Source organism: Lipotes vexillifer, unplaced genomic scaffold (assembly GCF_000442215.2).
Source record: "Lipotes vexillifer unplaced genomic scaffold, Lipotes_vexillifer_v1.1 scaffold417, whole genome shotgun sequence".
Taxonomy (NCBI): Eukaryota; Metazoa; Chordata; class Mammalia; order Artiodactyla; family Lipotidae; genus Lipotes; species Lipotes vexillifer.
Window position 1 is genome coordinate 953,188 of NW_006791294.1, and position 21,118 is coordinate 974,305.

At 44.7% G+C, this 21,118-nt stretch overlaps 2 protein-coding genes across 4 annotated transcripts in view; one reads left to right on the plus strand and one right to left on the minus strand.

The window, feature by feature from the left end:
* Positions 1-8,033, plus strand: part of MIMS2 (mitochondrial inner membrane scaffold 2) — a 12,556-nt gene extending 4,523 nt beyond the window's left edge. The window contains exons 2-3 of the mRNA XM_007464264.1: positions 7,453-7,628; positions 7,817-8,033. Coding sequence (XP_007464326.1) covers positions 7,453-7,628; positions 7,817-8,033 — 393 coding nt within the window. The remainder of the gene's footprint in view (positions 1-7,452; positions 7,629-7,816) is intronic.
* A 3,306-nt stretch (positions 8,034-11,339) lies between these two features.
* Positions 11,340-21,118, minus strand: part of AURKA (aurora kinase A) — an 18,888-nt gene continuing 9,109 nt past the window's right edge. For 2 of the 3 annotated variants that reach the window (XM_007464266.1, XM_007464265.1), the window contains exons 4-9: positions 20,458-20,512; positions 19,212-19,403; positions 18,282-18,420; positions 14,147-14,295; positions 12,120-12,294; positions 11,340-11,978 (exon numbers count right to left, since the gene is read on the minus strand). In XM_007464266.1, coding sequence (XP_007464328.1) covers positions 11,799-11,978; positions 12,120-12,294; positions 14,147-14,295; positions 18,282-18,420; positions 19,212-19,403; positions 20,458-20,512 — 890 coding nt within the window. In that variant the 3' untranslated portion in view covers positions 11,340-11,798. The remainder of the gene's footprint in view (positions 11,979-12,119; positions 12,295-14,146; positions 14,296-18,281; positions 18,421-19,211; positions 19,404-20,457; positions 20,513-21,118) is intronic. The other variant, XM_007464267.1, reaches the window with a different exon arrangement.

The window sequence follows — 21,118 nt, forward strand, 5'->3', positions numbered from 1 at the left end:
CTGGCAGGTGTGTGTGTGTGTGTGTGTGTGTGTGTGTATGTGTGTGTGTACTGCTCCCCCACCCCATATTTATTAAAGTAAAAAGGCTGTATTAGGAGGGTCAGGAAGGTTTGAGGAATGAGCCAAAAATCTTGCTCACAAGTTCAGATTGTTTAGAGTGACACCTGTTTTCATTCATGCAATAAGTAATATTAATAATAAACACTATATTGTGTTTACTTTGTACCAGGCACTGTTCTGAGTACTTTGAAAATATTAATTCATGTAATCCTCACAACAACACTGTGACGTAAGCAATACTGTCATCCCCCCCTTAAGCCCAGAGAGGTTGAGTAACTTTCTGAGAATCACACAGAGGTTACCTGTCAGAACTGGGATCCAAACCAGTCTCGTTCCAAGGCTTCTGCCCTCAACAGTTGTGCTGTGTCCCTCACTTATTCGTGAGTGTCTGCACTGTGCTAGGCACTGCTCTAAGGCAGGGCGGGGTGGGGGGGGCGGATAGAGCAATGAACAAAACAGACATAACCCACCCTCAGGGAGCCTGACGTCTAGTGGGAGGGGAGGGACAATAAACAGAAAAGGAAAATATCAGGCTTGTTGATGTGAGAGGTGCTACTGAGAAATGCCAAGGGGGGGAGGGAGGGTGCAGGTGGGCAGGGCTGCAGGGAGGGATGCTGCCAGTTTAACAAATAAGGTCATCAGGGAAGGGCTCCCTGAAAAGGCAGAGTGAGGGAGAACTGGGAGGTGAGGACACTGGGGCTCAGAGAGCCATCTGCAGGTATATGAAAGCACTTATCTAAGAACAGACACGGGGGAGGTACGATGTTGTCTGCATCCAGGGCAGCGACTAAGGATACATCACAGGTTCTTAAGGTGATATTTCACGAAGAAATGAATGTCTGAAAAGTTTCCATTCCTTGCAGGTCATCGCCTCAAAAATTCCTTTATTTCAGTCTCTTTATTCTTCTCCAGGGTTAGGAAGAAAACTGCATGACCCACATGATTAAAGAGATTTCCAGGATAAAAGGAAGAAAATTGTCCATATAAGCTTCTAATTCTAGAAAGTTAAAAACTAACTGCAGCACCGGCTAACAGGAAATTGTCTGTTGTGTCTGAATATTTTGTCCCTCCCATTGTCTTGCAGTAGATACTGGTTATTCTGTAGCTGGAAGTCTGGCTGCCTTTTTTTTTTTTTTAAGGAATAACTTTTTAAAAAATATTTATTTATTTATTAATTTATTTATTTTTGGGTGTGTTGGGTCTTCGTTTCTGTGCGAGGGCTTTCTCTAGTTGCGGCGAGCGGGGGCCACTCTTCATCACGGCGCGCAGGCCTCTCACTATTGCGGCCTCTCTTGTTGCGGAGCACAGGCTCGAGACGCGCAGGCTCAGTAGTTGTGGCTCACGGGCCCAGTTGCTCCGCAGCATGCGGGATCTTCCCAGACCAGGGCTCAAACCCGTGTCCCCTGCATTGGCAGGCAGATTCTCAACCACTGCGCCACCAGGGAAGCCCTGGCTGCCTTTTTTTCTTTTCTGGCCAAAAGGCCTTTTGCCAAAATAGAGGTCGTACAGAAAAGGGCTCTCAAGAGAGAGAGACAGTTCCACCCGGTCCTGGCAAGTAGACAGAGGGGACATAATGAAGTCTGGTTGGGCCAGATGTCCAGGGTGGGAAGTGAAAGGGGCTTTCACCCGTCATCAGCCTCAGGACGTTGTTTGGCTCTTGGAACCGGGGGTTGTCCACTGCTCCTCCTATCAGGGTCTGGCAGATCTCCCATCCGGGGCACTTCATCCGCAGCCAAAAGGCAGGTAGGGAGCTGTTTATCAGAAGGAGCCTGAGCTCCCAGCGGCCGTTCCGGCTGCTGGGCGTCAGAGAACAGGGAGGGCGCGGTGCTGGCCCAACCGAAGGGTACTGGTGACAGTTTTCCTTCTCCCCTCCAGAGCCTTGACGTTCTGGAACAGGCTCTTCCTTGAGGCATGTTTAGCTCTTGGGGGACATGAAGGGGAGCCTGCAGCACAGAACTCAGTCTGGGCGCCGCCAGCCAGCTCATAGCTTTGCTCCAAACCTTGGTCTCCCATCTGTCAAACTGGGAGCGACAGAGGTGCCCACGTCGTGGGGTTGTGAGGGTTTTTATGGGATGGCGCCTTTAAAGTGCTAAGCCCGGTACCTGGCTCAATAGAAGGGGCCTCTCTTGAGGACACTGGTAGTCTTCCTAAAACCTTTCAAAAAACGTTATGCTTGGGACTTCCCTGGTGGCGCAGTGGTTAAGAATCCGCCTGTCAATGCAGGGGACACGGGTTCGAGCCCTGGTCCGGGAAGATCCCACATACCGCGGAGCAACTAACTCATGTGCCATACTACTGAGAGCCACAACTACTGAGCCTGCGTGCCACAACTACTGAAGCCCACGTGCCTAGAGCCCGTGCACCGCAACAAAGAGTAGCCCCTGCTCACCGCAACTCGAGAAAGCCCGCGTGCAGCAATGAAGACCCAACACAGACAAAAATAAAAAATAAATAAATTAAAAAAAAAAAAACGTTATGCTTTCCTGCCTATCAGAACCAGTCTCTGGGACCCCATAAATGGATACTGGATTTTAGTAGCCACTCCCCTTTTTTTAAGTGTTTGTTTTCTTAAGTCTGAAAAAAGCCCACAGAAGTCAAGGCAGAGAGGAAATACAGTTCGTCTCCCGCCTTAGGGCCTTAACACTTAATTCCCAGGGACTGAGCAGCCTTTAATGAAACAGACTTAATTTTAATTGAAGCTTTAATTTAAAGCTTCCAGGTGTTTTGGGGTTTTGTTTGTTTGGTTTTTTTTTTTCAGTCCCAACTGCAGTTTGGGAACAAAAGAGATGCTCTTTCAGTTGGGAGGTAATGAAAAGACTCTTTCAGTTAATAAATCTGAGTTTTGTACCAACTGTTTTGGGAGCAGGGGCAAATGAGTAGCTGCTGTGTATAATTAAAAATCACGGATGATTCTGGGAAAGGTTTTTTTTTTTTTTTTTTTTTTTGCGCTGCACGGCTTGTGAGATCTTAGTTCACTGACCAGGGATTGAACTCGTGCCCTCGGCAGTGAAAACGCAGGGTCCTAACTACTAGACCACCAGGGAATTCCCAATTCTGGGCAAGTTTTAATCCAAGACTTTTTTTTTTTTTTTTTTTTTGGCCACGCTGCACGGCTTGTGAGATCTTAGTTCACTGACCAGGGATTGAACTCGTGCCCTCGGCAGTGAAAACGCAGGGTCCTAACTACTAGACCACCAGGGAATTCCCAATTCTGGGCAAGTTTTAATCCAAGACTGAATTCCACCCCCTCCTTGCCTTGCGTGGAATGTGGCCCTTCACTGAGCCTTACTTAGTTCTTTTGGGGACAGCAGGAGAGTCTGCTTTTGTGCCTTCTTATCTTCTACTTACATGCAGCAGTCACAGTTTATCTTCCATTCTGGCGGCTGGTCCAGAGCCAAGCCCTCCTGTCCAGCATGAAACCAAGCTGAGAGGCTGCCCCAGGGGTTACCAGACACAACAGGGCTCCAGACACTGCAGACATTCTTTGTAGGGCAAAATGTACTGTGGCTCCCAGCTTGCCCTGAAGAGTAAATTTTAGAATCTGTGCTTTGTATTTCAGTTGAATCAAATTCTGCTTCATAAAAAGGAATGAAGTTTGATACCTGCTACAACGTGGATGAACCTTGAAAACATGATGATAAGTGAAAAAAGCTGCCGTAGTCTGTTCGGGCTGCTATAACACCATAGACTGGGCAGTTTAAATGGCAGACATTCATTTCTCACAGTCCTGGAATCAAGAAGTCCAAGGTCAAGACACGGGCAGATTCAGTGTCTGGTGTGGGCCTGCTTCCGAGTTCATAGCCAGCTGTCTTCTGTCTTCTTGCCATGTCCTCACATGGTAGAAGGTTCAAGGGAGCGCTCTGGGGTCTCTTTTACAAGGGCCCTGATCCCATTCCTGAGGGCTCCACCCTCAGGACCTAGTCAGCTCCCACCTCCAAATACCATCCTGGTGGGGATTTGGTTTCAACATACGAATTTGGGGCGGGGGAGGGTTTCCACCAACATTCAGTCTGTAGCAGAAGCCGGTCACAAAAGGCCCCATGCTGTATGGCCCCGTTTACATGAAACGTCCAGAAAGGGCAAATCCATAGACAGAAAGGAGTTTCGTGTTTGCCTTTCCCCATCAGGATAGGGGAGAGAGGAATGGGGAGTGACTGCTAATTGGGTGACAAAAATGTTCCAAAATTAGATCCTTGTGATGGTTGCACAACTGCAAACACACATAAACTATTTGACTGTACGTTTTAAACCTTAAGATGGACTTTATGGCCTGTAATCTATATACCAGCAAAACTGTTACCAAAGTGGATGGGCCTCCCTGGGGAGGAGGAAGAAACGCACGTGGGGCGATAGGTGGTGACGGCCTGATGGAGGGAACTGCACAGGAGCAGCTGTGTGAGGGTCTCGGTTTTAAAGAGGGTGCTCCAGGAAGGCCTCCCTAAGGTGATGTCGGAATAAAGACCTGGAGGCGGGGCTATGAGGACTTCTGGGGAAAAGCATTCAGACAGAGGGAGCAGCAGATGCCAAGGCCAGGAACGGTCCTGGCCTGGCCTGGCCTGCTTAAAGCAGCAAGAAGGCCACATGGCCCAAATGGGTAGCAGGAAGGAGAATGGGGGTGGGGGGGCGGCGGGCCTGGAGGGCTGAGGGGCTGGTGCTTCCAGGAGGCCTCTGACGGGGATGGTGCTGTAATCCCACCTCGGGTTTTTACAGGCTCCCTCCGGCCACTGTGTTGAGTGGTCAAGGGTGGGATTGGGGGACCAGCTGGGAGGGAGGCCATCACAGTAACCCAGGGGAGAGATGAGGGGCCTGGGCCAGGTGGTCCTGAAGCAACGTTCCCTAAACCCACCTAGGCTGGCACCGCTCAGCACCCCTCCGGTCAGTAGCCCTGTCTGCTGCTCTGTAGGGTCAGCCCCTCATGGGAGACCTGCGAGGTCAGGCCCCGAGCCCCTGGGTGGCCCCTGGTCTCACATGTTCCTGCCTACAGCCCGGGCAAGAGTAGCTCGGGAGGTCTGGTCCGAGTGACATCAAAGAAAGAAAACAGCCTAGGAGGCCGACTGCAGTGGGCCCAGTGGAGGGCGGGGCAGTGGATTCTGATGGGCAGACACCGTCACATCCTGAGGATGGAAGGGCAGGGGTGGGCCACCAGGGCTGCTGGCTTAGGGGACAGCATGGATGAGCACAAGGGATGGAGGACGCAATGCGGGCCTGGCGTGCGATGCGGGGACGAGGCTTGGGTGGGCAAGCCTCCGGAGGTATCTGAGGAGGAAGGGGACCTGCTGCACTTAAAACTCTTTATCAGGGACTTCCCTGGCAGTCCAGTGGTTAGGACTCCGTGCTTTCAGTGCCAAGGGCATGGGTTTAATCCCTGGACGGGGAACTAAGATCCCAAGGCACAGCTGTGTGGTGTGGCCAAAAAAATTAAAAAGTAAAAACTCTTGATCCCATCCTAGTACCTGTGCATGGATTCCAGCTCGACCCCTAATACACCGGGCAGAGATGGTCCCTTCACCCTCCCAGCGCTAGGAGCCGGGCAAGATGACCAGGTCCCTGTTACCTGGAACCACACATTCCAGGCCTCTGGCCAACAGCAAACAAGCAAAGAACGGAATGCTTACATACATGTATTTGTTATATTTGTTACATTATAAGCAGGACAACTCCTGGAGATGGAAATCTCAGAGAGGGAAGTAGAGATGTGATAGCATGGCTGCCACTGAGGGCAGGCAGCTGAGGTGGTCAAGGAGGGCCTCTTGGAGGAGGTGACGTTTGTTTCCAGCTTAGGAAGTGGCTCACTCCAGTCTGTCGAAAGGCAGGTACATCTGAGAAGCAACGGCCACGTGGAGAGTCTGCTGAGGGTGGGCAGGAGCAGGGCAAGGGGAGGCGAGAGTGCTGAGCAGGCGCTTACCTGGCAACGCTGGCTGATCACTTAGAAGCACCAGGGGAACTGATATCTAATCGCAGTGCCCAGGCCTCACCCCACATCTATGAAATCAGAGGCTGGGCGCCTGGGCACAGACAGATGGATCAGCAGCATCCGGGTACCCTGGGAGCTCTTGAGAGAGGCAGCGTCTGCGGGGAGGCCCCAGACGTGCTTGGTCAAAGTTCCCACCTGCCCGCCATCAGGGGCTCCAAAGCAGGGCAGGGCCAGGAGGAGGACCTGTGCCTCGTTGCGGTTGGAGGCTGCTGCCCTGGGCACCTGTGTCATTTCACTTTTGTCCCTGGGGATGCCACGCTGCATGTCATGTTTCCCCACCCCCCCCACCCCCCACCGCAGCCTTTGAAGCATGGCTCCACTGCAGCATGTTCTAAAAATACAAGAAAGCAGCCGTCCCGCTGCAAAGTCAGTAGCCGGAGCTGACTGACCCAGATGCTGCCTGTGAGAAGAGGTCTGAGGTCTGTCTTAGAGCTGAAGAAATCCTTTGATGAAAAAGGCACTCTCCATATTGAGGAGTTTTGTCTTTTTAATCCAAGGTTGTTGTTTTTATTTCTCCCAAACATTCCAGGCCCTGTAGATGCTCAGTAATTGTTAACAAACACCCCACGCAATCTTTCTGTACTAACTCGGCCGCTGCATTTATGGCCCGAGAACTAGCCCTCCCTTTCTCCGTTCAGATGTCAGGGGTAAATCTTGATTCCAGAAGTAAGTACATCACGGCTTCTGCTCCGTTTTATCTCGTACCCACTGTCTTGTAGAGTCTAGCATGGTTGTCACATCACCACAAACCTGGTGGCATGAAACGACACACATTTATTCTTTTACAGCCCTGGAGGTCAGAAGCCCAAATGGGGTCTCACAGGGCTAAAGCCAGTGTGTGGGCAGGGCTGGTTCCTTCCAGTGGCTCTACGGGAGAATCCATTTCCTGCCTTTTCCAGCTTCTGGAGGTGCTGCATTCCTTGGCTCGTGGCCTTTTCCTCTGTCTTCAGAGCCAGCAGCACAAATCTCTGCAAATCTGACTCTGCTTCTGTCCTCTCATCTGCTTCTCTGACCCTCCTGCCCCCCTGTGTCCACTCACAGGACCCTTATGATTAAGGTCCCACTGGTCCCACTCAGAAAATCCCGGATGATTTGCCCATCGCAGATCCTTAACTTAATCCCACCTGCAAAATCCTTCTGCCACGTAAGGTAACCTATTCACAGGTTCTGGGGACTAGGACCTAGACATCTTAGGGGCCATCGTTCTGCCCATCGTACCGCCCATCGTACCTGGTACGCAGCCCTTCACTGCACTCAGTGGCTTAGTGGGCATTAGCCTCAGCTGACAAAGAAAGATAGTAACTCATCTCTCACTGGACAGGAAAGAGCAGAACGCTGCCTGAGTCTGAAGCTGTTGATGACCACTAACATCCTTGCTCCTGCCCCAAAGCGTCTCCCTTTCTTTGGCTTGTGCGCAGGACACCAGCAAAATCACTGTGACAACAGGCAGCAACATAAGCGGTACAGAGGAGAAAAAGCAAAGCAAGTCGCAGCAGCTGAAAAAGATCTTTCAAGAATATGGTGCCGTTGGCGTGTCACTGCACATTGGAATCTCATTAGTCTCTTTGGGCATGTTTTACATGGTTGTTTCAAGGTAAGATTTTGACAGTAATAGATATTTGTTTTTCGCTGTCATCCAAGGAATAAGAACTTTTGTCCTAAGACTTTATATTCATCTAGCTACTTTCATCACATTTTTTAAAATACTGTAAATGTCATAGCCAAATTGATTGGTTAACTCTATCCCTTTTGTGTTTGTCTGTTTGCCTCTCTCCCCTCCAGTGGTGTGGACATGTCAGCCATCCTGCTTAAACTCGGGTTTAAAGAGTCACTGGTACAGTCGAAAATGGCAGCAGGCACAAGTACTTTCGTGGTGGCCTATGCCATCCACAAGCTGTTTGCACCCGTGAGGATAAGCATTACCTTAGTTTCCGTGCCCCTGATTGTCAGATATTTTCGGAAAGTGGGAATTTTTAAACCTCCAGCTGCAAAGCCTTGATGAACTCTTCAACTGTGGGCCTGAAAACCTATTTCCTTGAAATGATACATTTTGGACTGGTTTTATAATGTAGGGTTTATGGTGGGGGTGAGGCAGGGGCTAGCTGCTGTCTTGTTGTGAACAGCATTTACTTTTGCCAGCAAAAATTCAGGGTTTCAAATCACTGGAATTTTTTTGCTTTATAAGTTTTGGTAATGCTATTCATCGTAGGGCTTGTCTGCATCATCTAAAATGTCAGCAAAGCATCACCACTGAGTTATCATCTGAAACAAAACTGTCAGCCAGGAAATGTTCCTTCTGGAGGATCATTGGTGAGGGTCTGCGTGCAGAAGCCTCGGGTTAATCTTTGCTCAGGTTCTTAAAGGGCAGCGATTCATTAAGCTGGTTTTTAAAGTTCCCCTTCCTCCAATATTTGCTGTCAGGCTGCCTTCGTTTTAATATGCAGTAATGTGCAAAACAGCTGCCAGTGCTACAATTAATGAAGCAGAGTTTAAGACTTCACAATATGGAATCAGGATCTTAATTAGCATCAACACTTTGACATTCACTACACTTGTTTGGGGGGAAAGAAAAACAAGTATTTCTCGTACGTTTCACTGATCCCAAGCCACCTTCAAATCTGGACATGATGGGGCCTGCCTCAGCTGATTTTTCCCAAACTTCATTAAAGTAGGTCAGAATCATTTGTCTCTGTTTCGGTAAAATACGGAAACTTCATCCAATAGTAACGGCATCAGTTGGCCCCGGATGCCTGTGTCCTCAGAGGAATCCGGATACTGCACATATACGCAAAGCTGAGACAATCTTGGCCTGACTAGCTCTGTCTCAGACTTCAGACATTCCAGAACTAGTGTCACAGTGTTTACATTGTGTTGCTACTTATATTTTTTAATTGAGTTAAAATTATGTATGCAAAAAAAGACTTTGTATCACTCTCTAAAAAAGTAAAATTACTAGCACTTGCTGTAAATGGGAGACAACCGCAAAATAATAATACAGGCCGGGCAGGGACTGAGCTAGTTTACCAGATAAAGGGCGTGTGACTTTAGGCCCCTCGTTCTCTATTTGGGACATTGGTTAAGAACAGAAATGCAAGCACACAGATCTCAGTTGAGACTTTCTCCTTGAGACAGTCAGGAGCAAGCAACGGAGAAGGAATATATTCCTTCAGCGTGTGGGCTTCAGCATCACTGACGGGACACTGGCTGCACACCCCAGGAACCCCAGTGTAACTGCCCTGCCACCATGGTTCAGGGGTTGCATTTATCCTTCTGGCTCCCAGATTTATTTTTTATTTTAGTTTTTTGGTTTAACTACATTTGTGACAATCAGAAAACTCAAGGAACTATAAACTGATCATCCTGGTTTTACTGATATCTGACTATTGACAGTTTTTCCTCGTTAGCCCGTAGTAACCCATGTCAATCAGTTATTTCAGTTAACTTTTATGAGAATCTTTGTGAGCCAGATTCTCCACTTGCAAGATCTTTAAAGTGGATCCGTTATTCCACCCCCCACCCCTTTTAAAGCAGTTAGCCCACTGCCAAAAGGTTTTAGCAATTTAAAGTTGGAATTAGACTGCCTTTCTGGGGTCTAATTCCCAGGACACATCCACAGCAGAGAGAGATGGCACCAGTGCTAGGTAATTCCTCATGAGGACAGGACCAGCACTTCTGTGTCGCTGTCTGTGTGTGAACAGTTGGCTTTGGGCTCCTAACCACCTTCCTCACCGGCCTCCCAACCATTCAGATCATGAGTAATGCCTATGCAAAAAAGCTGATAGGGATTCCTACAGGTTTAAGGGCTTGAATGGGAGTGGACTGAAAGGGCAAGCAATAAAACAAATTATCATACCAAATAGCCATAGCGTTCTCTTGTAAGCCCCAACTCCACTCCACTCCAGTGGCCAGTTGTCAGAACAGAACAGAGTAACTAGAGAGGAGAGGCAATCAAAGGACCAGGCAGTTACAGCATTATGTGAATTCACCAGCAAGATGTACAAATCACTTGTATTTACATTGTTTTTATGGAACTAGGGGAATAAAACTGATGATCTATTTTAAACACGTAAGCCATTGTTCACCTCTAATTTTTTATCTGACAAAGTGAGCAGCTTAAATTCCGTGAAACAAATAAACATCTTTGTAAAGTTTATGAAGAACTTTTTATTCTTAAAAAGCCATCACTGCTGCTGATTATGAGGCAGCAGTGCGTGTGACTAGTTTATTAATGCTGTGCTGCTACAGTGAGCCCTTTTCTGTGCTTGTGTGGGACTGTTTGGGGAAATGACAGCTTAGCTAGTGTCACTGGTGGGGTTAGTCATGTTGTGTTGACTACAGCCAGGGTGGATGGATGAACTACTACTCTGGGATGTAAAAGCTCAAGACTGTGGGAACCAAAAGCTCCTTTGTCCCAACGGGGCTAACTGGACACAGCAGTTTTACTCAGTTCTTAAGTTTCCACAACTACTTTGGCAACTCTGATGTGGAAGTGTATAGCCACGTCCTTCTGTGTAGACATTTCTGATCTCTGCAGGCCTCGTGCACTGAAAGTCGGCCATGAAAGCATGCTTCCTCTCCTAGTTCCCAGTAAGTTCAACACTTCCACTTTTGCCTTCCTCATGGTCAAGTTCATCATCTTTGGTTGATGCACAGGTGTCGGCAGCTAGAAATACGTCATTTTACGTGATAGGAACACATAGAACGTGAGACCAGCTCCTCTCATGGCACCTCCTCATTTCTAGGCCAAGAGTGAACAGGTGGTGAAAAGAATTACCCATGTACTGCAGACAGGTGTACTTGTGGACTCAGGTTTCAAGTTCACACAGATGCCACAACTCCAGTGTGTCCCGTGGGAACCAGGTGACAAGGGGAAGGGAAGCCTGTGCCAGCTGTACTGAAGGGGCAGCAGGCGTCCACTTTATAAGCCACGATGAACACTGACAGCGCCCAGATCCAAGTACGGCTGGGGAGGAGGGATGCCGTTTAGGCAAACACTCCTTCACCAGAGAATCAAAACAAAAGCCACACTTGTTAAATCCGTTTGCCAAGAACTGGTTCACCCCACGTGTGAAGCTCTTTGCCATCCTCTTGAGAACACAGTCAGAGGCCAGGGATGGGCAGGTGTGGATGTGCAGGACTCCACCCCTCTGTCCTGACCACCTGCAGCTCTGGTGGTCCCCCAGAGGCCCCTGCTCAGTCTCACCAGGAGGTAAGTGGCTGAGGACCACAAGCAGGCTCGGCGGGGGTACTGGACAGACACTGAGAGCGGTCCTAAAGGAATGCCATGGAGGTAAAAATACAAGTCTATACAAAAGTCTTTATTTTAACATTTAAAAGAAAGAATCACATGTTCATTCCGACAGCTTTACCAGACTGGGCCACCCGATAAGTTACACGCACACAGGGACTTGGAAAGTTATTGCACAGATTTTCAATGGATCGAGTCAGGACCAAGCAGCTGCCCTCCCCCACAGCCAGGCTGCGAGTCCATCTTCCACAAGGACACCTTACTCAAAACAGGCTGCGGGGTGGCTGCACTTGAACCTTGCCTCCAGATTGATTATATAACCACAGCTGCTCCCACTGCAGAGGGTCGTGTCTGCGGAGGTGGAGCTCTGAACTGGGAGGCCGAGCACTGCCTGCTCATGAACAGTATTTCCTGCAGCATCTCGACGGCGGGCAGGCAGCAGGGAGATACGCCAGCAGCCTGTTCCAGGCAGATTATCAGCAGCCCTGTCTCGAGGATTTCTGCCCCCAAAGATTCTTAAGATGGTTTGCTAGCTGATTCTCTTTTCTGACTGCTCGATGGTTTTGAATTTGCCGTGATCCAGGGGTGTCCAAGTACTTCTTGGAGGGTGGGCCGCTGGCTGGGATTATGCTTCAGCAGTCTGCAAATGAGGTCCCTGGCTCCCTCTGGCACAAAGTCAGGGAATGTGAACTCCACCTGGGTAAGTGTACAGTAAGTGACAGGGTCACAAACGTGGCTAAGAGAGAACAGGATAAATATTCAGATCGTAGCCTAAAGTCAAGGCTGATAAGGAAGGAATTCTAAGAGAATGATGGGTCCTTTCTAGTGATGTCTTACCCGTGATATTCTTTTGTAGGTCTCTTGGTATGTGTTTGCCTCAAAAGGAGGCTTCCCAACTAGAAATTCATAGCAAAGCACCCCAAGGCTCCAGAGATCCACCTTCTCGTCATGCATCCGGCCTTCAATCATCTCAGGCGGCAAGTAGTCCAGGGTACCGCAGAGGGTGGTTCTCCTAAAAACGGAGGCAGGTTCAGGTTGACGTGCTTCTGTTTCTGACGCACAACAGCTGCTCAAAATCACCATTACACTAACGTTGAGCGCTTTTCCTAGGCTAGATCCTGTGCTACGAAGCAGGTACTGTTATAAATCCCCACTTTTAGACAGGGAGATGTACAAGATCTCACAGCTAGCAATCAAGCTGCACTCCAAATCTGTCCAACTCCAGAACTTCCTTAAATGATATAAAATATAGGATTTAAAGCATCACCACTATAAAATTTTGGGGACAACTAGGGAAATTTGAACATGGACTAAATAGCAGATATTAATAAGGCTGTTAATTTTCTTAGGCGTGATAATGGTTTTGATTATACAGGACAATGTCATTTTTAGGAGATGCACACTGAAGCACTCAAAGGACAAAGCACACTGTCTGCAACTTATAAGTAGACGACACACCCAACATGGCAAAATGTTAACAACTGTTTGAGTGTAGGCACTGGATAGACAGGTGACCAATTCAGCACGTCTGCATGTTGTTTTTGTAATAGAGGTTGGAAACATCAAAACAGGAGCAAAGACCATGCAGGTTTTGCTGGTTTATATCAGTTATTCTTTCCCATTGTGTGGGAAAATTCTTTCCCATATTGTGCCCAGTGAGCGCACAAATGCTCGCTCGACTGCATGGTGACCCAGGATTAAGGAGCTACCTCTCCAGATATCTAGCCTCTCACCACCACCAAGATTCAGGAGACGGCCCGAATCGGGGGGTTCTCAAATGACAGCACAATATCGAAGGAGCTCTTACAGTTACCAAGGTACGGGAGGCGAGAAGTGACCAACATTTACACAGTGTCCTCTTAAGAATCAGCTACCTTTCCTGTCACGATGACACCACTGGGAGGGTTAAGGTACAGTTTAGCCCTGTGATGCCATGAAGCCAGGTGCCAACAGCTCCCACCCGTGGCAGACCACGAGACTTTTTTTTTAAACAGAGACTGCAGCAGCAGATTCAGTGCCTTGCTGGAAACAATTAGGAATGGTCTGTAACAAAAACAAAGCTCCCCACACCCAATGGCATCTATTTTAGACTACACAGTTCTTTTTCAACTGGCTTCAAGGTAATCTGGCTAAAACTTTTTAAAGACCTACCCCAAAGTTGACAGACTCTTATTGGTGGATGTATGCTTTTAAATGCCTCACTTCACATGTGGTTCCAAAAGCTCACTTAAACTCCACTTCAATTTTAAAACGGAGAAAATGTTTTAGCTCTGTTTGCAAAGTTCACTTAAATTGTTTCATTAGGTTGATCTCTCCACTTTAAGAGGAGACAGGAAAGGACTGTTCTGTTGACAAACAGAGGACAAAAGAATCTTTGCCCCCCCACCCTGAAAGCTCCATCCAAACCAGTTTGGTTCCTTTAAGTTCCCTGAAGAACCGTGCTCTTGGTTCTAGATCTTTGCAAGCAATGCCCTCAGAAACTTCTGTCTCCTGGTCCGGGAAGCAGTGGAGTCTCCCTCACACCAGTCAGTCAGGTGTTACTGGCCCTGTACACATGCTGCACTTCACCTGTCATACACTTGTCGTATCTTTTACTTATTTGTCCCCTTCATTAGTCTCTAAGGACATTACACATCTTTTAACCCCAGGCTTAGGACAGGATAAACAGCCCAAAATGGCTGCAGAATAAAAATGTTCTTGAAGACACTAGTTTACTATCAGGCCTAAATTACACCAAAGTACATGTGTCAGTTACCTGCCCCAACTCAGCACACATCTGTACTTTACATATTTTACTATTTAGCTCATGATTAGCCCCTGGGCTTTTGCTAAACCAAACAAGTTCCACGTCTGAAGTTACATACCTGGAGGATGGGGCATGTACTGACCACCCAAAATCTGCAATCTTAAGCTCTCCAGATGATCCAAGGAGCAGGTTCTCTGGCTTAATGTCTCTATGAATAACTCTCTTTGAATGACAGTAAGACAGGGCATTTGCCAATTCTGTGATATACTATTCAAAACAAAAAAAAGTATTGAAAGTCTGTGTTTTAGGTTTATATAACACAATTTTAGACATCTCTTCTGAAAGGAAACCCAACATAGATTTTAACATGTTTTGTAGATTTTTAAAGCCAAAACTAGAGACAATGGATGACTCTACAAGAAAACAAACCAATTTAGTGTGCAGTATTAAGTACAAGTGATTCTGTGCTACGTTATTTGCTAACACAGCAGGTGTGATATTGAAAGACAGGAAAATACCAACACAGCACTACATCCCCACATGGCAATACATGGCCCAGCAGCAGTGAATTAAGACAATATTGAAAAACTGGTATAAATTAGGGAGTCAGATGTGTAAACGGTTTTTAACATTTAAAACAAGAACGCTTGAGTACAGACCATTCCAATTTTTAAACCAAGGCCAATTTACAACAAAAGGATTTGTCTGAAGCTAAAACTTTAAGAGCACCGGAGGAAAAAAATCCTGAACAATAAACTAAGAGCAGTTGTCCTGGCATGTTAAGTAGCGAGCTGAATTTGGGGACACACTACATAGTAATTCATTAGTCAGCTTCAAAGTACACAAGCAAGTCAGTCCTTTCGTTCGTTTTGTTTCCATTTCAACTAAAAGATCTAGCAAGCAGGTCCAGAATTTGCTTTAACATATAAATAAGAATGGTTTTATAATATACTGAAAGAATATATTTAGCTCTGACTTAAGTTAGAGAAGTGTTTGTTTCCCAAAAGTAATTCTAGACAGGACTGAACATTATTTTATACCAAAAAAAGGTGTACTAAACAAATGGGTAGAAACCAGATGTTATCGTCAGAAAGGACATTTTTCATATTTTTCAGCCAAAGCCAGAGACCAAAATTTAGGCCATAATAAACTGAAAGTGAAGGCAAAGAAAGCTCGTCTCCTGCACCAAAGTTGGGTTGATGATGCCCTAGGAGCACACGTTACTATTCCGGAGGGCAACAGGCTGTCCCTGCTCAAACCTCGACAAGAACCAGAGCTCTCTGGCACCCAACTCCCTCCACACCTCCCACATTAGATTGTGGGTACACGTAAAGGTCCCTAACACTTCTCTAGAATTAGTCTTATTTTAATTAATCAGAAAAGAAAAACAGATGCGTGTATATATCTCCAAACTACTAAGGAATCTAGAAAGAACCAATCTTTCTAGATAGTTATCTGTTTACACCAAAGTAAACTCCATCTGGACTGAGGAAAACTGAGTACTACAAATATTAATTGCCAATTAAATAAGAAACTAGTTTGGTTAACTAATATTTAAAAAGCAAATAAAATAGATTTCTACTTATCCAAAGGGCAAATATTTAAGTTTAAAATAGTACGTCCTCGTTGCACAGACAGGACCAGAGGGTCATTCACCAATAGTGCTGTGATTTCATCAGAAGATAAAAGTAAAACCACCTGAACTTAATGCCATTTACATCAATGCCAAAAAAGAAAATGAGTGTACATACTACGCAGAGACCTCCACCAAGAAACAGAACAAAGTAACCACCATTCAACAGGCCCATCATCGGCTAATTCAACAAAAAACAGCCCAAATTAAGACTCAGCTTCTTCAAACAATTTTCACACAATAAAGGAGAGCAGAATTCGTGGGGGGGGGGCGGGCGGACAAAAACCTGATAATGTTGAACTTTATTAAGATTAAAAATGTCTGCCCCTGAAAAACACAGTTAAGAAAATGAAAACACGAGCCACAGACGGGGAGAAAACGTGACAAAGGACATGTATCACAAATACACACGAACCCTTCAAACTAAGTAAGACAACAACAAAAATTTTTAATGGGCAGAAGATCTGAAGAAACACCTCAAAGATGATATACAGATGACAAATAAACACATGAAAAGATGCTCAACACTGTACGTTATTAGAGAACTGCAAATTAAAACTGAGGCACCACTGTACACCTACTGGAATGACTGAAATCCAAAAGGCTCAACACCACCAGCTGCTGGTGAGGAGCAACAGGAACTCTCATTCGTGGGTGGGAAGGCCAAGATGGTATATCCATTTTGGAAGGCGGTTTAACAGTTTCTTAAAAGCTAAATGTAGTCTTACCATACAAGCCAGCAATCGCACCCCTAAGTATTTACCCAGCCAGTTTGAAAACCTATGTCCCACAAAAACCTGCATGCAATTGTTTATAGCAGCTTTACTCGTAATCACCGAAAACTGGAAGAAACCAAGATGCCCTTCAGTAGGTGAAGAGATAATAATGGAATAGTATTCACCAATAAAAAGAAATGAGCTATCGAACCCTAAAAAGATACAGATGAATCTCAAATGCATACAGTTGTTTCCCACAGGGTAACTGGCTAACAGTGCTACCACTACACATGAACACTGGAATTGAACAGATAAATGGATGGCGGAGGGTGGAACCCAAGTTTCTCAATGTTGGGGTGGAGGTTACAGATAAGCAAGGGAGGAGGGTAAAATGATCCATGTGATAATGGACTCACGTTTTGCTTAATATAGATACGGATGGATAAATATAGAAATACTTTTAGATACATGCATTTACATGGATTACTATACACATATTTCCTTGCTCTCTGTCAGCTGAAAGCCTAGAAGTAATAACACTCAGTAGCAATGATCATATCTAGCGCCCAGATCTTGGTTTCTAATAACACTTTCCAATAAAAGGAACCAAAGCTCCTGGAGAAATAACGAATTCTAAGACTGGGATAGGAAATGTACAAGATGAAGCTGGAACATCTTATAGCACCAGAAAACAAGAAAGTGCTTTTACGTGCACACACACACACAATAGGGACATATCCAAAGGACACAGGAACCACGAGAGAGCTCCCAGTGGCCAAAGCTGGAACAATGAGAGCAAAGTGGTATTCGATTATACTCAAAGTATAAAATAATCCATGAGTCCATGTTAATAAATGATTGACTACATTTTCTGACTATTTTAACATCATTTTGCCTTTGGTGTGGATATTTGTTGTTGTTATATGTCTTTTATGTCTATGGATTAATTTTGTCTGGTGAATCAAAGGATTTATATCATTTATCAAATTTGGAAAATTCCCAGCCATTATCACTTCAAACATTACCTTCTGCCCAATCTCTCTATTATTTTTTCCTTCAGGATTACAAAATTTATTACTAAATTTATATAAGAAGTAAACATTACTTCCAAATGTCAAAAATAAATAAATAAAAATGAGTGAGTAAATAAATAATGGAGAATAGAGAAATATCTGGTACAGAATTCCAAATACCTTATGTCGATACCCTGCCCTATAGGAGATGAAACATAACCCCCCATGGGCTGTTCCTCTGAAAGGACAGAGCATGCAAAGGGAGAAAAAGAGTAACTTTACAGTGGAGAAACCTGACAAACACTACCTCAGCCAGGTGGTCAAGGCCGACACTCAGGGATGAGTCAGGTTAATAGCATGTATCCTTGATACGAGAATGCATTTTACCTCTGATCTTCCTCTCAAAAACCCATGACCCTAATCTAATCATGAGAAACTAAAGAAATCTGAATGAAGTATGGATTTCAGTCAATAGTTATGTACCAATATTGGTTCATTAGTTATGACAACTGTACCACACTGATAAAATATAAATAGGAAAATTAGGTGTGTATTAATAGGAGAAAGTAAGTCTGTACTATCTTCAGTTATTCTATAAGTCTAAAACTAATCTAAAACAAATTTTTGTTTTTGTTTTTTTTTAAAGAGAGCAAATATACATTTCCACAGAAACAGCTGTGGAAACCAACCACAATATTCCATTTGGTACCTGATTTTATCTGTATATAAAAGGTACACCTAAGCTATTTTGATTTTTCTATTTCAAATATTTGATCTGATTAAGCTATCTTTCCATGAGACAAAACCCCCTCTATTATATAATGAAAGGTACACTGCTAGGTAGGACAGGTATAGAGGAAACAGAATTAGTCTGAACAAATGAAAACTTACAGTAGCAGTTCTCTGCTCATCAAACTTAGACAGTTTCTGAAGTTCTCTATAGACAGCTCCGAGGGGTGCATATTCCAGAATTAGGTAGACTCTGGTAGCATCATGGAAATAACCATACAGCCTGAGAATATTTGGATGCCTGCAACGAAGGACGAACACTCTAACACCTGGTTTTGGAGCTGATATGTACGGAGTATCAAACAAATCCTCATGTGAAACCAGTGGTGAAAACTGCTGTTGGCCACAGATCCCACTTCAACCCCCCTTGAGAATTTGAAACTACAGACCCACTGTAAGAAAAAGATATACACTGCTATCAATTTACATGCATTTCAAGGTATTAATGGACCTTGGGTTTAGTTAAGACTGTTGTCTTCCTTTAGGCCATCTATAGTCTTAGGTGGGGAAAGAATTCAGATAAATATTAAGTCTCTGCAAATTGGAAAAAAAAAAAGACATGGCATTCCCACAGTAGTTGAAACCCAAACACCATGAGATAGACAACACAGGCAGCATTCACGAATGGCATGGGATGTGCTGCTGACAACTTTGGACAGCTGAGCACAGGCTATCTGTTTTTTTGTTTTGCCTTTTTTTTTTTTTTTTTAAATTCACTGAAAGCAAAAAGAAAAAGATCCACTGGCCAAAGTCAACCTGTAGGCTGCCAGTTTGCAACCTGAACTCAAAATAAAAGGTATCATTCCCTTCAATTATCCACCAAAACAAAACAAAACAAGAACACCTCCAGTAAATTACTCCATCAACAAAACAAACCTTCAAGCAATTTTTCAGGACCACGGCACTTAAGTCTAGTGAATTTAGTCACTCTCTGCAGTACTACGGAGCCAGCCTTCTACAAAGAAGTTTACAATCATTTAACTCTTAAATTTCTGTATGCCACTCTTCCTGGACATCAATCTGAAAACTTACCTAAGGTGGGACTGTATTTCTACTTCCCTCCTCAGCTGATGCTCAACTCCTGCTTTCTCCAACTGAGCTTTAAATAATACCTTAAGAGCCAGGATAAACTTGCTTTGTTTTTCTCTTGCCAAATAAACATTACCAAACTTTCCTTTACCCAGCGGGCGACCAATTTCAAAATCTTCCAAAGCCCACTGCCTTCTAGGAAAGAATTGAACATTTTAAAATGTGAAGAAAACACATCTTTTCTAACAATGTATATTAGTGAGTAGTAGACATCCTATAAATTTTATATTCAAAGTTGTATTCAGTATGTACCCTCTGCAAGAACCAAACCAATAACCAAAATTAATGAGTCACCACAGACATTAAGCCCCCCATGCCCCCACCCGCCATCAGCTGAGTGACTCTGTGACGAGGAACAACCTGGACTGTTAGAGCTGAAGCACTCACTGGGAAGTGTCCCAGGGCAGTACTATGCTCTGGAGCACAGACCTATTAACAACACTTAGGACCATAAGAAGGATTAGATGAGTAACTGGAGAGGGAAAAATGCTGCAGAACCACCTGTGAGCCTCTTTCAAACCAAGCACAGCCCCCACCACTCTGGTTAATCGAGTGGGATGGAGCCCGCAGGGCAGTGGGGTGAGAACCATTGGATGTAGATTCTCAGAAAGCCTCCGGTAGGTGCTAGAGCAAAAAAGGCTGTGGGTTCATTCCTGGCTCCTATCACATTCTAGAATCTAGACAGTTCAGAGACTGAGAGCAGGGGAAAATACAGCCAAGCTTTATTATGAGGAACAAGTGTAATAATTCTGTCAATACTTTCAAAATACCCAGACAGTCATGTATTAGTCCATAGCTCTGGAATAGGACCACATTTTGTTGTTGTTGTTTTAACTTCCACCTCTTTACTAGAATAGAAAAAAGTATAGAAGCATACATAAACCATATATAGTAGTTACTTCTGAAGGCAGAGAGGAACTTTTACTTCACACATTTCTGTAGCAGATTCATACAAGTCATTTCTAAATTTGGAAAGCAATAGAAAAACTCGAGTCCCTAATAAACATCCATCATTAAAATTCCTTCTCCCTTTCTTTAAAGATTAGAAATTTGAAACATCTATATTTTCTAAGTGAAAATACAGTATAAAGACCTATTTTAAAAGTGTTCCCATAACTAAATTTGCAATTAAATGGTGTATTCTAGTAGAATGATGGCACAGAACTCTGTAAACAAGATAAAACTTTACCTTTTTGATTCTTCATTTTTCTGTTTTGATGCCGCTTCCTTTTCAGGATTATTTCCTAGATAGAGTAAGTTAAAAACCTGTTTTTAGAATAACTATACAGAATAAGTTAGAAATCTTTGATTAGAGATGAATCAAAGAATAGCCACCAAAATATTAGTGTATGTCCAGAATGATAGATCTATTTCTAGTTTTATTTTTATTTTTATTTTTTTTAAAAAAAGGGACTTCCCTGGTGGTCCAGTGGTAAAGAATTCGCCTTACAGTGCAGGGGTTGCAAGTTCTATCCCTGGTTGGGGAACTAAGATCCCACATGCCGAGGGGCAACTAAGCCCATGCGCCACAACTACTGAGGCTCACGTGCCTCAACTACAGAGCCCATGCGACCTGGAGCCCATTCACCACTACTAGAGAAGAGAAAACCAGCGTGCTGCAACGAGAAGATCCCGCATGCCAAAACTAAGACCCAACGCAGCCAAAATAAATAAATAATAAATAAAATATTTTTTTAAAAGACTACTTACTACACTGTAACCTCACTCCTGCCACTTGAAGTGTTTATAGAACTTCGAGAGTAAAGACAAGCAGATACATATAGCTAGGCCCTTAGATAATCTCCTTGAAGCCTCAGTTTTTTTTCTTTTTCTTTTTTTTTTTTTTTTTT